Source organism: Colossoma macropomum, unplaced genomic scaffold, assembly GCF_904425465.1.
Source record: "Colossoma macropomum unplaced genomic scaffold, Colossoma_macropomum, whole genome shotgun sequence".
Lineage (NCBI taxonomy): Eukaryota > Metazoa > Chordata > Actinopteri > Characiformes > Serrasalmidae > Colossoma > Colossoma macropomum.
The window spans coordinates 8,508,138-8,526,800 of NW_023494789.1; the positions used below are offsets into that span (position 1 = coordinate 8,508,138).

Below are 18,663 nucleotides of genomic sequence, written 5' to 3' on the forward strand. Positions count from 1 at the left end.
TATTTTTTCCTATGGCAGAAACAGGATTCCATAGCTGTTTTTACTCACCTCAAAGCTGGTCGCATTTTCTGTTTCTCATGATCCAAATAATCCCAAACACATTCAGTGATGTTGAGGTCTGGACTCTGGGGTGGTCAGTCCATTGTTCTGAGAACACCAGTCTGTCTCCTTTTCTCAGTAAGAGCTTCTTGACAGCTACACGTCCTTTTAGGCTCAGATTGCTGAGTTGTTCTTCTCACAGTGGAAAGACAGACAGAAACACTTTTTGAGATCTGGAGGAGCGGAGCTTGATTTTCTTGATCTTTGGTGGTCTAACAGGCCTTTTTCTGCTGTTTGGAGTCCTGTTTTCTCTCTTTCTTTGAATCATTTTCAGAACTCCAGTTTTGGAACTTCTCTTTTTTCCCCTCTTACTTTCTTTAGACTTTCACCTTCCTAATGCAAGTGGATGATCTTGTAATTAATAAAAAAATTGTTCAGAAAACTGAATAAATGAAGGGTCTCTGACTTTTGCACAGCACTGGACGTTCTATGGACTTTTTATATTTGATGCCAAAATCATTAAATCATCAACTTCAGATCAATGCAGCAATGAACTTTATGCTTTTACTACAGCAACGTTTACCAAGCTGCTCTTGGAGCCTCTAAACTGTAGTGTTTCTGTTTAAACAGATCAATTTCATCTTCATTAAGGGTTTGAGGATGAGATGATCTGCATGTTCTGGAAGATCAGAAAACAACACTAAAGTAGTGCATGACTGGGAAAAACTACAGATATTACCCAAAATAAGCCACATTGTGGGCATGTTAGTCCCTTAACAGGGAATGTCTGCATTATTTACATCTTAACCATTTAATTAAGTCATTCAGAGAGGTTTGATATGAAATGCTCAACTCCAGAGAAACTTAGAAAAGCCAGATGTCTGAAATGTTTAATATGTTCTTCTCTTACTGAATGTAACTACACCAAATGTTTCATAAATGCTGGCTGATGCCTGAGACATTGTTTTACTATCGTTCTGAGATAAGATTTTGGCCTAAAATGTATTTCAAAACCCATTCATAATGGAGAGGTACATGCAGCACAATAATGCCTAATTTATCACTATTTTACCTTTAACATTAATTACAAAACCCAGAAGACACATATAGGTTCACTGATTGTTCTATACACTATACTGCAAATATAACAGCTCTATTTCACTCGTACACATCACAACCACTCGTTCCTGTCACCACCACTGTAAAGAAATCTGAGTGACCCATTTCACATCAAACCACTCCAAATGACTTTGTTGGCATCTTCACACTGATTTATGCAGAAAATTTGAGAAGTTGGTGGAATTCTCCGAACACGAATAGATGAGGAAACCTAGTGTTCCTGGAGAACCTGGAGTGAAGCACAGTCAACTCATTGATCACAGTTGGTATTTAGTTATACAGTTAATCGTTACAAACATAAAGGCTTAAGAAGGCAGAAAATTAATTTATGCAAACAGGAATACAGTATGATTCAGTTTAGTGTCAACAAACAGGCAAAGCTCAACACAGAATAATAATTACAAAAGTAAGAAATGAGCAATGTTATTAAAGACAAGATTATGGAAAGAGAAAGCACAGAGAGAGGTGACATTTAATCTGTTTTCCTTCTTACTTTCGTTTGTCTAAATGTCTATGAAGTCACCCATTCTACTCCCTACGTACTCCATGAACATTTCCTTGCATTGTCCTCCATCAAACACAGTTCATGATGAATCTTCATTGAGGGTCACCCCCCAGAACCTGCTGTCAGCTGCAGTTACACTGGAATTGAGGGGATGTTGTCACTATTTGGCAACGGCTGCAGTCGAACTGCAAAACAACATGCAGTGGAGGAGTTCACTTTTTGGCAGCGGTGGCTTTAGCGCGGTTAAGGCGTTCTACCAGTGCTCGGTCTGTGCTGGGGGAACAGCGAGATAGAACCGTGCTTATCTCTCCATCATTCCGCCTTTCAATAGCTGCATCCGCCGCCCCTTCCAGGTCCCTAGAGAGAGGGGAGGGAAAAAGAAAAAGAAAAAAATCAATCTAAACTTGGACTTTTAGTTTCAGAATCAATTTTTAATGAAAGACCCTGTTAAGCAACTTATGTTGCTCAACTAACCTGCTCCAGGGCAGGTTAATTTTAGGATTATGTATCATAAATAGCTTCTGAACCTGAAGTAGACACAGACTGCCGAAAGTCATTAGCTATTAATTTGCTGTACAGCAAACACAAAAACAAGACATTCAAAACACAAGACACAACCACTTAGGCTACGTTCACATTACCAGGTTGAAGTGGCACAAATCTGATTTTTTGCCCTAATGTGACTCAGATCTGATGTTTTCAGAGCTGTGTGGACACACAAATCTGGACTTTTCAGATCAGATCAGATCAAAATCCTACCTGAGCCACATTCACGTGGTCCTAAATCAGATATGTATCTGATTTGTGGCCGGGCTCATTCTGCTTGTTAGTTTGTTTGCTGATGATGCACGTGATTCATTCACATGACGTTACTGAGTAGGATGTGCGCATGTGGGTAATTTCAGGACGCAGGTTTGTTCACAGTAATGACAGATTTGAATCGCCTAAACGAGTGTGAACCATTTGAGCAATGAGGCTTGTAATGTAAATGTAGCCTTAGCTTCAAGTTTTGTGAAATTTGCAGTATCAATTACTTGAAAAACACCACAGTTTAACTTGACAGTTATGTAGCATGAAAATATATCATGCTACCATTAATACGGTGGAAGTGGCGACAGTGTTGCTTTTTTCTTTTTGCTGTTATAAATGCTTTATCCTCCACACGTTTACATTCTGTGATTTATTTTTCCTTTTCATCCGCACGGTTGGCTGCCTGCCATAAACATCACGCTTCCATGTGCACATGCATGAGGATTAATCATAGTTTGAGTAACTAAACTTGAGTTAACAGAGAAATTTCTTAGCCACCACTGCAAAATGAGTTGGGTTTGTTGGGTTTTTAAAGCTGAGACTTCTTGAGACGGGCCCCTCGGTGTGCACTTTGGCTGATCCGTGAAAAATTTTGGGATGTCCACAGGATGTGCAATATGACAATACAGTCCTGTGCAAAGTTGGAAACACCCCAGTCAAATTACACATTCTGTTGACTTTATCAGTGAAAATAACATCCTCTACAGCGAACGTACTTACATACGGCATTTTCTGCAAATTGCAGTGCACATTTCTGAGGTTTTTGCTGTGTTTACCATATTGGAAAAAAATAATAAAAGTTGAATGTGCCATAAAGTTTGCACAGGCAACATTTTATGTTTCATTTTTTCCCTCACTAGGTTAAATTCAGCAAAGTAACAATAAATGTTCAGTAGAATGTGCAGTGTGTTCTCTGTAGGATGTGTGAACTTATTTTCACTTAGAAAATCAACCAAACATGTCATTTGACCAGGGGTGCCTAAACTTTTGAACACACATTAGCGTTATTGTGACAAATTACGTCACAAATCACTTTTCAGCATATATCGTGAAACAAGGATGTGTGTTAAAAGACAGACTAATTAGTCCAGTTTAACTGGATTTAGTGCAGCACAGAAGGTGAAACAATGAAGTAAAACCACTGTAGCCATTTGATTTTTTTTTATGTGGCCCTACTGGTGCTTTTTATCTGTACAAACCTTAGAAAAAAAACAATGTATGTATCATTTTTGGTGAAAATGTCAGAGCATTGTGATATTCTTGCCATAGTGACCATCCTTAGATGTAAATAACATGTTCACTGTACATGCACGTCTATGTACCAGTGAAGCGTGCTTCCTCTTAGAGCAATTATATGCCTGATAAAAATTATCAAAAAATGAAACAGAAATGGAAGAAAGGGTATCAGCCAATTTGGCTATAAAGTTACCGGAACTAGAGTCGGCCGCAAAACTCACGTTCAGTGCACAAAGTAAACGGCTGTTATTGTACTGCAACGACAACAGAATTGCAACAAACATGCTTTTGCGTATTCATTTGTGAGATCCTGCTGGTGGGGGTTCATATCAGTTTCCTGTCTTTCACTGAAGCACACAAGTTCTAATAGCACCCCCTTGTGGAGAACTTTCAGCCTGCTAAACATAAGGGTGTGTGTGTACTACAGTATAGGACCTTGCGTCACAGACAGATTAAACAGACACAAACAAACACTCACCCTACTGCCAGGTGGGCTTTAACCTTCTGCTCAGGAGTCACTCTGGACACATATTTCTTGGCTTCGTATTTGTTGTGGTGTTTCACGCAAACCTCAACAAAGGGCTGCAAACAGACATAAGACAGAAAAAAGATAAATCAAACATCAAGGGTCAGTGTTTATGTCAGTGGTGTGGGTTAGAAAGTCCATATCTCTATTTACCAGATAGCCAATGGGTGATTTTTTGCTTTTGGCAAATTTCTCTATCTCCTCCCAGTCCTCTTTCTCAGCAAGTGCAGTGAGCTTCAGCCACCAGTACCTGGAACAAACGTCAACATGACTTAAACACACTTCCCCAAATATAAACACACACATGCATGTAAAAGAGACCAATAAACAGTCTATTCAAATAAGAAATTTAATATCCTGCTTCAGTTCCTTTGAGGTGTTTTGCGGAGATATTTCTCAATAAGGTTGTGTTCCACACTGCATTTAATGACACAGGGATGGAAATGCAAATGGTAATAATATTACTTTGCTAGCTAGTGTTAGTCAGGCATTCCCCTGCCTTTCCCATATCGTGTGTCAGCCCCTATAACCTGTATTTCGTCATTGTCAGAACAAAACTTTGTATGTCCATTGCTTTCTTTTTAATTTTTGAAATCTGAAAATGTTAGCTGCCCTTTACAATGCCTCTCCCAATTTTTCAATTAATGGACCATAAGAAATGCTTTAGAATGCCTCAAAAAAATCTTGTTCTATTAACATACATTTGAAGTTAAGAACATTTTTTCATTTCCCCGTAAAGTTACCATCTTGAAGATACAAGGTTTTGTCACAACAACGATATATAAATGTATGCATGTTTTCATACTTACAGCACTGTGTAAAAATCAGAGACAACTTTTCATTTATTTAATTCCAGAGCAAAACGGCCATTAAATGCCACTTATTATTTTTTAATCAACAGAAAAAATAGGAAACATATCATACAGAAAATGACACACATGCTAACTAAATACAATAAAAAAACAGTATTTAGTATGTTCACACTTTGCTTTTATTACAGCGTCTATTCTTTTCAGGGGACTCGCTTTCAGTTTTCAGAGAAATCTGCAGAGATATTTCACACCTAAAAAGTTCAGTCTTATAAGTTGGTTTCTTTTTCTGCTTCTGATGATCCAAGTTATTGCAAACAATTCAGTGATGTTGAGGTCTGGGCTCTGAGGTGGTCAGTCCATTAATACACTAGCACATCTTGACAGCTACACATACTTTCAGACTCATAGTGCTGAGTTGTCTTCAGCAGAAGGATGGACAGAAATACCTGTGGATTTTTTTTTACATCTGATGCAAAAGTAAAACCTGAATTTCTTCTCTCTCTCAATGATAAAAGCTTTAAGTATTGATTATCTGATGTTGACAGTTTTGGTGGTCTTCCAGGTCATGCATGGTTGTCAGGAGTCCTATTTTCTCTGTATCTTTTAACAATTTTTTAAACTTTTTTTTTCCACTTTTCTTTTTATTGTCTCCTTCTATATGCAAGGAAGCCAGCTTATATCTAATATTCTCAGAAATAACTTAATGGCCATTTTAACTAGAAACTGAATGAAGGGTATACTTAGACTTTTGCACAGTGCTGTACATACATACACCATGTGTCAAAAACTTAAAACCACTTGTCACATTTTATAAAATGTAGGTAACGTTTTATAAAATGTGACAAGTGGTTTTAAGCTTTTGACATGTGGTGTATGTATGTATGTTTAATTCAGTATTTCAAGTACTTTAGGAACAACAAGTAGTTATTAAACTGCATCTGAATGGAAGGGTATGTGAATCAGGATAAACTCCTATGATGTACCTCTTGTCAGGCACTCTGAAGTCCTTATAGAGCTGCTCAGCGTGCTTGTGCAGGCCCACAGCCAGTAGGGCTCGGATGGTGTCGTGTAGGGAGAAGCCCACCAGTGACTCGCCCTTCTCCTCTTCCAGCTTTTTCTGGAAACGTAGCAGACGCATCTCCTCTTCTGTAGCCTGAGAGAGTGAGAGGGAGAAGAATTCATTTAGTTTGGATACAGAAGATGTAATGTAGTAGAATTTCTCTGCTGGGTGAAGGGGACAACCATGTAATGGATAAATGGATTTATATTTCTCACCTTGGCAGCGAATTCATTCTTGGCCTTGTTGTACTCATCCACAGCACTTTGTAAATGACCTATTCGGGCCTCCAACCTCTGTCAAACACACCCATATAAAATACACTCAATTTAGTTTAAAACGAGATTCAATACTAAACATACATCAATGTTTTGAAAGTCTCATATGGATTCTTACCTTTTCTTTATAGCTGGCTTTCACATAGAAATTTCCAAGCTCTTGATGATCATCGTCTTGATTGAAGAGATCTTTCAGTGTGTCCTGTTCCTGATGTTTACAGAACTGAAATTGACAAAGAGAGTAAAGACATTTAATAAAAGATCACACGACTTTGTCTAAACCGTCTCTGCTAAACAGTAACACCAACTGCAAAGTATGTACCTGTCTGTAGAGGCTGAGAGCCACAGGCTGGTTCCTCAGAGTCATGAAGAAGTCTCCTCTGTTCATCTCATTCTTTAGGTATGTTACCACGGTATAGACTGAGGATACAGGAGAGAACACTGGCTTCATTTAGAAGCTGCGTATGTGTATAGTACGTCGATGAGTGGATATGAACAGACCTCAGGTCACAAACTGATTAAGTTTGCTTGTGTGCTTTAGCGTTATTATGGCATGTAATTGAGAAGACATTTAGGCATTAGGCATTAGGAAACTGAAAGATGAGAGATTCTCCATGTTGTTGTGGTTTTTTGTGTGTGCATGTATCTGTGTACCCAGGTCTGTGTCTCCGCTCTCAATGGCTTTGCTGAGTGCTAACTGGCTCCTCTTCATCTTCAGCAGCAGAGGAACTTGCTCCCCAGAGCGAGGCTCAAACTCCAGCAACTGCGAGAGAGAGAGAGAGAGAGAGAGAGAGAGAGAGAGAGAGAGAGAGAGAGAGAGAAAGAAAGAAAGAGACAGGCATCTTCACATCTTCAGCCGACAACAGGCTTGAGGTCTGATTGATATTTGTCAGCAAGTCTGAACGTGTGAGCCGTTGTGTCTCAGTATTTAGTCGCACTTTATTTGAATAGCCCCCTAAAGATTATCTTCAGATGATCAAATTATTAACCATCTATACTAATTCTTTGCAGTATTAGGGTTAGAGAGAGGCTTAGGTTCAGAACCTGGATTAGGTTCTGAGTTGAGGTTAAGGTTACGCTTCATTTACATTAGGGTGGAGCCGGGCGATTATTCGAATTTATTTCTACGTTACGAATACTGTTGTGTGAGTACCTTTATAGCAAGTTCAGTGCGGCCGCACTCGTAGGCCTTAGTCGCGATCTCAGAGTAAGAGATCCCAGCAGCTTCACCCAGCTTCAAACTTATGGCTCTTGCAATGACCTCATCAGCCTCCTCTTTCTGCTGTACCTACACACACACACACACACACCAGACAGTTATACACAGGCACAGGTCTCTGAACATTCACACATAACTGTATAGATCTCTCTCTCTCCCTGTACCTTGCAGCAGGCCCAGTGTTTGAGTACTCGACTCACTCCCTGGTACTCTGGAGTCTTCAGATAACGACAGATTTCAATGGCAAGAGGATACAGTTTACGATACACTAACCTGAGAGAGAGAGAAAGAAACAGTAAGGATTGTGTACACAATCTGCTACGAGTATAAGGCTGTGTTAATGCTCACACACACATTTTCACAAGAAATGATAAGAATGTAAGTGTTGTTTATGGCTTTTTTTGCTTCAGAAACCCATTAACTACTTTCAAATGCTTTAAACAGTACTTTCTTTCTATGCTACTGGCTGCCGCAGGCTGATACGGTACGTAATTCTTGTTTTTCATTATACAACAGTTAGTTCCAGCCACGCAAGCTGATAGGTTGAGAAGCGTTCTAACCGTGCTGTTATTTCGCCATAACGTCACGTTTTTTTGACAAACACTGTATCACTCCGTTGAGATGCCATTGCTAAGCAACGACTTTAACCGTTGTAGGAGACGCTCAAGCCATTTGAATGTTTTTACTTCTTTGCGTACAAACAGAAAATGGATCCTTTCACATTTGACCTACAGCTGATTTGGTCAGACTCTGAAGATGAGGCTACACTAAATTCCCAAACTGTCAGTTGGTCGGTGTGGAGCTGGAGAACAAATTGCTGGCTGTGCAGCGAGTGAGTGGAGCTCGTTACTCTGACGTAGCAACGAGCTGCTTGTTAAGGAACTATAATTTGGAGGAAGGAACTGCGAACATTAAAACATATTAAATGCCGCATTCACAGCCCAATTTATTTATTTATTTCTTACTTTATTTATTTAACTGTTGTATAAAAGCAATACTTAAGCGATAGAACACGCGAGGTCGTGTGTTATCGCGAATATTTTGCGATGACACACTCCCTCTCATGTTGTATTGCTTAATTATATCACCTTCAAAGCAATGGTTAAGCACAATGAAACCTAACCAACAATTTCCACTGTATATGGTACTGTATTTTTTCCTGCTCAGTTCTGCTTAGTTAATTTTATTTACTTGTAGCTGTGTCTGTCTTAATGTGAGCTGCTGGAGAAATTTCTTGCAAATTATATCTTAATCAGCCAGTAAAACCAATTATGATTCTGTAAGTTTATGGTGACATATTCACAATGATGAGAGCCAAACTGACAAGCTTTGTCTCACCGGTCTATGAGCACTTGGACAGTCATCTGCTTGAACTGAATATGAGTGAGAGGGATGCCCACAGTGTAGTCTCTCACAGCGTTTAACACACGTAAGTCCCGACACATGCTGACAAACGGCTCTGGAGGAAAGTTACTCAGGAAACACTTCCCGAAGGAGGCTGCCTGCACACACACACACACACACACACACACAGAGAAAGAGAGAGAAAGGTGAGATAAATGGTTAAGTGGCAGAAGAGGCAGCGAGTCCTGATCACATTGGTGACTCACCCTCAGGAGTGTTTTCTGGGTTTCTGCCTCAAGCTCGTGTCCTGCTGCCTCCACACACTGCTTCACCGCCTCTCCCAGCAGATTCTGCTCTTTAATCTCCCTCAGATACTCATCCGCCTTCTGACTCTCTTTCTACACATGCACACAAATATTTTACAGACAGACAGACAGGCACATAGACAGAAACCTCTTTAATACTGAAGGACGAGTTACAGCAGCAAGAACAGAACTATTCAAATCTATATTACCAAAAACTACGAAACTTACAGAATTCACAAGGTACTCATAGCAGACATAAACAACCCTATGGCTCCGAAATAAATTCTTGGCTGAAACCGAAATTCAGGACACACAGGGATGAAAACCGAAAAAAGCTGGCGATAAATAAAAAAGTTTACATAAAATAAACTCACTTAAATTATACAGTATAAGCCAAGAAATTCAATGTCCCTGACAATAGAAAATGGTTAGTCATGCAAGGCAATGAATTCCATTATTTTTAGTTGTACTTTGTACTTCGACTGTCTTTTGTTCATTTTTTCATCATTTCAAAACTGAGGCTACTGGTGTTGTCAGCAAGCTAGCGGAAACTTTCCTATCTGCCTTCTGTTGTTTTTCTGTATTCTGCACATCAAGCATTTATCGAATGATGTGGTCTTCAACCTGTTGTGGAGAAGTACTTTCTACTGGGAGGTGGCTGTCCCAACCCTAACCCCTATATTTCACCTTCTGAAAATTATATGCAATTTTTTTTTGCATTTTCTCTAAAGTTGTTTTTAAAAAGATATTTTCATTTTTTTTTAATTTACCTTAACATGAAGTAGATTTATGATTACTTTAATTTTAAATTCTTACATTTTTAATCACTTCGTTTAAAGCACGCTGCCCTGTGTTTTCATGTCACAACTGAAACACAGAGTTTTAGTCCATGGGCCGAGCTTTACGTTAGCAACAGTCCTGCATTTTAGAGCAGAAGGTGAGACTGCATCCCTGTTCCTCATGGCCACATGGTGAGCAGATAGATCCCATTGTTTTAAAGTAAATGTGTCTGAAAGTCAGAAAATCCGTGCATAACATTGAGAACTGTCCTTACTGAAACATACATTTTCTGCATTTAAGCGAACCTTCTTGCATTTTAATAAAAATATTGCGAAAAAATACTGCATGTCAACACAACTGTTCAAAGCTGTGTTTGCTACTTATGTACTGCTAGAGTTTTTTAATTATGCTGAAAATTAGCAAAAATTGTCACTACCGAAACATTTGGTAACTTTTCAGTAGTAGTGTTATGATTGGCAATGACAAAATGGAATGTTCAATCATTCATTTTAATAAAATAAACATGTTTAAGGCATAAAGTCACTCAAAACATAAGGATTTTAGTCTAAAGTCCATATCAGTTAAAAAAAAATCAAAATGGGTTTTCAACTCTGACTTTGAACCAATTCAGTAGAATGACCCACATATTACATAATGATATTATATAACCTGCTATGGATATACAGATATTATATTATTTATCATGTTATTATCATACCAGCACACAATAAACTATAGATACATTAAAAATTGGCCACCAAGATTTTTCAGCATGCAAAATTTTGATGCATCCCCACTTTATTAGTGTATGCTTCAAAGCCAACAGTTACATATAACTTAAGGAGTTTGTTAATAAGATTTAAATATTGAATAAACAACAAAATATTACCCATACTGACAGCACCCCAAAAATATATACATGACTTTTTAACTGACATAACATTTAACCAAGCAGAAAATGTTTAAGAACAAAAATTTTATGCATTTATCATGACAAAACCTGGGCGGACCTTTCACCAGAGCCTCACCTCATATTCTTTGTGCGCCTCCAGCAGCAGTGCTCCTGGAGCCATGGAGGCTATTTTAAAGATCTCCTCACAGGCAGCTACCAAACAAGGAAATATATTCAGTATCACCCTTGATAAGTCATCACTATAGCAGATAATCATCGCTAGCCATTGTATGTATCTCTGTTCTAACCTGGCACCTCCTGCAACAGTTCATGGTGTGTGCCATTGAGGATTCTAACCCCGTCCAGCTCCGGCACCAAAACTGAAAAGCCTTCGAGGTGATATGAGATTGTATCTTTACACTCTCCTGCCACCAAGATGTGTCCATCCCACATGATCACCACTGAGGGCTGCTGACTCTTAGGCCTACGACACCTGGGCAGATAATTGGGAACACAAAATAGTTTTCATATCAACTGAAATGGTATACATGTATAAATGTCAGTCAGAAGCAAGAAAATTTACACACATGCATTTAACAGTTTAAAAATTTTGGAATCACCATTTAAAAGCTTAAAATCAATGTTTCTTATTATTTCCAAAGTTGTTTAATAAAGAGAATTCAAGCACCAGCCTACGAGGACCTCATTTACATATCATTTACATGAAGCAAGCCCTAATTCATGCAGATGTTTCAGTAGGGCCAATAAAACGACAGCATTCAGCACATCATGAGCCAAAAGCTGTACTCATAGGCAGAGTCTGATTTAGAGCACCCCTACTCACTTTCTAGTTTTAGAATTATGACATAAAATAAAATGTGAAACAATAAAACGTCTTTTATTATATAATACAAGTTAGTAAAAGGATGTGATTGTGTAGCGAGACTATTTTCCTAAAATAACATATTTAAATGCTGTATTACTGTGGTGTAAGAGATGCTTCTGCACAAGGAGTGTTTTTTTTAGTTAGTAGGATAAAACAAAAGGAAAATGTAATCTGTCCTTAAAAGGCACACGGAACAATTGCAGCACTCCTTTACCAATGTGCATAATTATATCCACTTTTTTACTAGATTGCTATATGCACAAATTATCATTACTATTCTTTTCTAATTTTATTTTTAACTGTAAATTAAGCATTTTTTTTAACTATTATGCTCAATAAAAATTACACACATTCCTACCAGATGTGAGTTTTATTGTACAGATACAGATACAGATATTGTACAGAAAGAAGAAACTGATGAATTACAAAACTGTAATTTAACCATTCGCAATGTTAATAAATAAGAGCCAATGATTTCACTAACATAAAAGCAATCTGGCTGCAGATCTAGTAAGCAAGTCCTGTGCAACTTCACAGGTTTCAAATAATTTGCAGGAAGCTAGAAAACTGTAGATTATTTTAAACAGTTCAAATGTTCATAAGCAAAAGGTCTCACAAAGTACAAAATGCCCACATGTTCAGCTTGGGGTTGTAACTTCACATGTAAAGCTAGCATCGAATTTGGATTTCACCATTTGCCGGCTGAAAAATATTAGTCGTTTTCACTATACTTAGCCTATTTATTCCTTTCTTACAATTAGCTAATAAATATCCAATATATTAAATAAAGTTGAGCCTTATCTTTAGGTAAGGTATTTTTCAACCTGCTTTGATATCTGTGACAGCAACTATACACAAAAATCCTGCTTGTGTGCCAACAGCACCCCCTTGTGAAGAATCTTAAAAAATTATTGCGGAGAAAAACGAAATCTGTATTTTTGTATTTCACAAAATTAACATGAAAAGTCCAACCTGCTACAGGCTGCTTTCTTTTTTTCACCGGTAAGATTACAATAAGTGGGATCAATACTTTTTATTTTGTTTATATCTCTGTGCTATAATATTTTACTTTTGCTTGCAACTTTTCCAGCACCAGCGTTACCTCCTTAAAATACTTATATAGAGCCCTGTTATCTATCATTTAAATCTTCTTTTCATTCCCCAAACTCTTGAAATGTTGAATGGAACACCTTAAGATTAATAATAGGTTTAAATCTAATTTACATCTACATTGTCTGTTTATGAATGACAAAAGTTTTTAATATGACAAGTGATTCGAAAGCTTTGGGCTGGTGGTGTATATATGTATACATATACATTTACAAATACAGCTCATGTGAAAACACACAAATTGTATGAGAAGAAACACCTAAAAGCTACATTAAAAAATCAAAAAATATGAGTTGACTTACCAGGCCATCTGTTTGGGTGGATTTCTGACTTTAGTCTCCACTTCACTGAGTTTTTCCTGCACACATGAAGTCAGTCACTGTCATTTTAGCCACAAAAGACTCAAACACTACAAACAACAAAAGAAACTGAACTGTGAGTCAAATGGCCGACTGTGCCAAATCAAGAACTCATAGTGCAAGATTTCTATATTAATTTCTTCCTCACGCACCTTCAGGTTGGCAGTACCCATCCACACATGGCCAGAGTCAGTAAACAGGGCCAGGTACTTATAGCTGAATGAAACACACATGTGCACTATACTGGTAGCCTGTGGTGAAAGACCTGGAGGGCTCTGAAACACACATAAAAGTTGTGAGCATGCAAGGTCGCTCTCTGCACATATTCTTTGATATGATAATTAACATTTAAAGTCCCTCACCACATAGCACTGCTGCGTTTGTATTCATTCAATATTAAAATGATTTGTGATTATAAGGTGTGTTTGTAGTAGCTCCTCACCACAGCAGTGCAGGCGGCGTAGTCCAGAATAAAGAGATCAGCACCAGTAGCCACCAGCACTTTACTCTGTCTGTCCTGGGTAAGCACCGCCCAGCAAGTAGGTGCCCCTTGGAGGCCTGTGTTTTATAACAAACAAAACAGGGCAGTCGATTTGAAACCAAAAACAAAAATGCAAGAGGAGTGAGATATAGCAAACAGGCCTGAGTCTATTTGAGGACAGTACTGGGAATCACTAATTGAGCCAAGTGACGACAGTTTTAAGAATTACAGACGATTGAACCTACTGATGCCAGTTTTGGGAATTGCAGATGGATTGCGTTTATTTTGATGGCTATTAAGATAAATGATTTCAATGTCAGAAAATGCACAATCTGGGGCTTTAAGATTCCTAATATGTTATCTGGCTTCAGAACATTCCATATCAGCACAAAGCACCATCCTTTCTTTCACTGTTGTCACGCTGACTAAACAGCCGTTGATTACTGATGATGTGGTTCCACTGAAGTAGTTAAAAACTAAAAGACAATTCCATATATTCTATTCTAACAATAGTCGGCTACAGTAACAGTAGCCTGTAGGCAAACTTAATATGGTAAGCTTTAGCTATTTTATTATCTGAGCAAGAAGCAATTTATAGGCTGAAACAAAAGCATGAGTGTGTTCATTACATCCAGTTTAAGTAGGCCTTTCTGTTGTGTTACCATATTACTTGCCGTATTGAAACAAGTTACTGTAGAAAGGTACCACAAATCTTGACTGAGAGGCTCCTCAGTCTGAAGGTTGACCGCAGCCTCTAAGGCAAAATGTGTGGCACCTTTCTGTTAGATGTGCTTAAAACACTTATTTTTAATGCAGTGTTTAATACAGTTAAGCAATTTAAGACAGCTAGGTGGAGAAAACGGCCGAGTCATTGACAGCATACTCACCTGGCACCTCAGGTAACCTCCGCAGTTTCAGGTCATCAATGTTTGTTGCCAGGGTGAAGCGGGATGCTCCCGTCACTATGGCAACTCCAGTTCCATATGGAGAATGGAATACTTTGGCTTCCACAACTTGACTCTGTCCCACTTCCTGGTAAGATGAGCAACATCACAGTGAGATCTTAGGGCAGGGGCATCAACATCATTTTAGATATTGGGCGACATTACACCAATATCAAGTGGGCCATACAAATCAAATTCTTTTAGATGCTTAAAAAAAATCTATTTTTCTAGATTGGAGAGGTGTCCAATCTTATCTACTAAGTGCAAGTGTGGCTGCACATTTTCATTTGTTTACAATGAAACTCAATCTCAAACTTCAATAATAAATCAGATATACTCCTACTTTGTTGGAACGAACATTTGCAGCCACACCGGCCATTTACGGATAAGTTTGGACAACCTAGTGTAAAGCTACCCGTAGAGTAGAGGCTGCTACTGCAGGAAAGGGGGTACAAACTCCCTGATATCACAAGAATGAGTGCTGAAAGAGTATGTGTCTATAAACTTTAAATACTGTATGTGTATGTGTGTGTATTCTCACATTGCCCATGCTGAAATGTCTTTTGAAGTTGCCAAAAAGGTCATAAATAAGAACAGTGCCATCTTCCTGAATACAGAGTAGATCATCACACACAGTCCAACCCAGCTGCTTCACCACACCACTCTTCCACTGCAGAGAGAGAGAGATATAAGTCAGCAATTAATGTCTCTGTAAATGGACACAAGTTAAAGCAGCAAATCTGGCAAATAAGTGCATGTGTATATGTGTTTACTGGAAAGCTGGTCATAGCCGCTCCAGAAGAGGAATAGATCTCTAACTGAGGCCGGACGCTGGGGGAGCGGCGCTGTGGTTCCTTCAGCAGAGCTAAGAGAAAACGAGTGTGCATTAAGGAAGTATAGAAAGAAATACATCCACCACTAGGGATGCACCGATCCATATTTTTTCTTTTCCAATACCTTGATCTCAGGATATCAGCCAATCCAGAGTACTAATTAGATTAATAAGAATAAGACCAGCGGTTCTCATAATGGGGGCCTGCGATGACAGTGGCACTTGCTACTCCCAAAGGGGGCCTTTGCCTAAAAATGATTGCTGCCTTACACAAACAAGTTTGTCTGTTAAATGATCCTTCTAATTGTAATTGTAAGTAGAACATTCATTTCCATTAATGAAAAAAATGGGAAATTTGATGTGCATCACTTTTTTGAATGAAGTGAAACAATATTAATAGTGGATCATCATGTTTTGCTGATACCTGATCCATTTTAAAAAGTCAGAATTGGTGCCAATACCAACCCAGGGCACTGGATCAGCGCAGTCATTCTTACCCACCTTGCTGGTGGATGTGGACAATATGGCAAAAATATAACATCACAAAATGTCAAAACATCCCTTCCTCCCCTTCCTATGTCCCTGGTCAGTAGTCCACACAAAATACCATCAAAAACTATGAACACAATGATTTCTATTCAGTATTTTACATACTGCATTAAATATAAATTAACAGGGCTAATTATGCTCTCTTTGTCATTGTTCTTCAAGTGGTTGATGTTCTTTAAGCACCAACATTGTCCACAATACGCTCAGAAAAGCATACTATAACATAATGTGATGCAATTTATTATGATAAGTTTATTATGACCTATTATGATTAAATTATGATCGGTTTCCATGCATGGTTTGTATCCTTCAGCCCTGCATCAATAATTTCCAAAGAGCCGTTCTTGGCTGGATATTTTCGAGTGGCAACCTTACAGTAAATACCCATGTACAAACAGCCCACACACTAACATTTCAGTCGTAATCCTGTTGAGAGGATGGTCCACCACCCAGAAGATATCTGGTCAACAGTGGTCCTGCGTTTAGAATTTATGATGATGGATGATGAACAGAAATGAGGGTGGCTGACAAACCGTGCATGACAACAGCTGCAGCCTGTTACTGAACAACTATACAGTGGACCTATGAGGTTGGTGGAGCCTATGAGGTGAAATAGGATGGGAGGAATGACACTTAGTAAAGGAGGAGTACATGTTACCTTCCATTTGGGAGCTTGTCAATCAATACTAACTTACCTATGGGACCACCATAAGGAGCTGCCGCCACTAAACACTCCCTGAGACCATCCTTCAGATTCCAGCCCATCTCATACAGCTCAATCTTCCTATTTATGGCAGGAAAATATGTAAGTTAAACATTTATTACACAGCATGGAATTAAAACGATTCAAAAGTTACAACTATTCATGTACGGAACAACCACTACTGCAATGTGTCCTGGGCAGTCAAGACAGTTCTTCCTTAACTGCCTGTCACATGACTCTCTTCAGGCTTCAGTCCTTCATTCGCTTGCATAATATCTGAGAGTTGCCAACTACTAACACTACAATATTTTAAACGTGTGTACATTTCTATGAATATACATATATATTTTACTGAACGTAGAGAATTATCGTTTATTTGAGCTATTTTACGTTAACTTACCTCGTCAGGCAGCTGCTGACGAGGCTCAAGCTGGCTTCCTATTCAGCCGCTTCTTGTTCGAATTTTCCCGTTCCACCTTAAATGGTGCAGCATATACAAACAGACCTGAGGCGCCAGAATGTAACTGCTGCGCCAATTAAGGTGGAACGGGAAAATTCGATCAAGAAGCCGACGAATAAGAAGGTGACTTCAGTTTCTTTGCTATTGGAGGGTTTGGCCTGTCGTTACCTGTAGAAAGCCTCTCCGAGGGGATTCCAGTTGGCCGTGACAAACGCCATGGCCCCCCTTGTGTACTGACCGTCAGGGGCAGCTGTACGGGGTTCGCCGGTCAGTTAACGCAGGTTCGTTATTATGAATGTTTCCTAGATATGTTGTTCATTTTCTTGTCCATCCCCTGCACTTCTTCGTGTTGTTTTGTATTTAAGGCAGACGCAGTAACAGAGCGCATGTTTGCGCCCTCTACCCGCTGCAGGCGGAACTGCTCTATGAACGGAGGCCACATGGTGGCGCTGTTTATCCGCTGGCTGGAGAACAGCAGGGCATGCCTGCATCAGCAGTTGGGGTCACGTCTGCGTCTGGATTGACAACTCTCAGTAAAATCACATAGTTTAAAAAAATATATTAAGTCAGCATTCTGGCTAGTATATATTACATCTTCTAGTTAGCTATTAAAACACATACAAACAAGAAATGTCTTTTTATAGTAGCGTCATAAGGAACACACAGTGCCAGGCTTTCATATACATAAAACCAGGCCTTCAACCTTTCAGGATGGAAGATAGTGCCATATATCAGCACACAGAGCAACTACAGTCCATTGGAAACTGGCTAGAACTAAATTGGAGTAGAGTAAATAAAATGATTAAAATGTCAAAGTGAAAAGTGAAAATATTAAAAGAAGAATTCTTTGTGAAGCTTCCTAATTTCAGGACTGTTAAAGAGGAATTCCGGTAATTTTTCAAAATTAGTGCTCACAGAGAAGTGCTGAAGTGTACTGGACAAATTATTAGTGTGGTTTTAATTTTATGAAGACTGACAAAATAATTAGTGTTATTAACATTGAACACATTGAAAGTGATTTTCTCATATTTTTCATTATGTTATGTGAAAAATATTATAGGTTTTATTCCTTGTATTGTTTCTACTCTGTGCTGAACTACAGGTTCTACTACTTTAGGTTCCTTTTAAATGTTTTCCTAATGTAGAAAACCAGTGTTAGCTGCTTTATTAAACAAAACAAGAATAACATTAACATTTTAACACACAGGGGTGGCCAGAGGTGGCCAGTACCATCCTCTCGTGAAGCATGGCCACCCGTCTGCCACACCTTTGGGACAAAACTGACTCACTCTGGTACCTAGAGTAAGCCTTTCACCTACCTGGATGTGAATATTTGTTCAGATTGCAAGCAGAGCTACAGATAAGTCCGGATTAAAAATGTTGTCAGCATGCTGATCATTGGAAAACTGAACAGTGG

The 18,663-nt window shown here is 38.7% G+C and overlaps 1 protein-coding gene across 1 annotated transcript; it reads right to left on the reverse strand.

Moving 5' to 3' along the window:
- Positions 1 to 1,411: 1,411 nt before the first annotated feature.
- vps16 (vacuolar protein sorting 16 homolog) lies at positions 1,412 to 17,625 on the reverse strand. The gene is made up of 22 exons (XM_036570000.1): positions 17,415 to 17,625; positions 16,779 to 16,867; positions 15,476 to 15,567; positions 15,244 to 15,372; positions 14,646 to 14,790; positions 13,720 to 13,835; positions 13,430 to 13,552; positions 13,221 to 13,276; positions 11,231 to 11,415; positions 11,059 to 11,135; positions 9,212 to 9,343; positions 8,940 to 9,103; positions 7,766 to 7,874; positions 7,536 to 7,670; positions 7,037 to 7,145; positions 6,705 to 6,802; positions 6,501 to 6,605; positions 6,323 to 6,400; positions 6,031 to 6,200; positions 4,389 to 4,485; positions 4,188 to 4,291; positions 1,412 to 2,020 (listed from the first exon to the last, which is right to left on the reverse strand). Exons 1-22 carry the CDS (start codon positions 17,462 to 17,464, stop codon positions 1,876 to 1,878), a joined length of 2,508 nt encoding a protein of 835 aa, XP_036425893.1. The 5' UTR covers positions 17,465 to 17,625; the 3' UTR covers positions 1,412 to 1,875.
- Between the last annotated feature and the right edge of the window lie 1,038 nt (positions 17,626 to 18,663).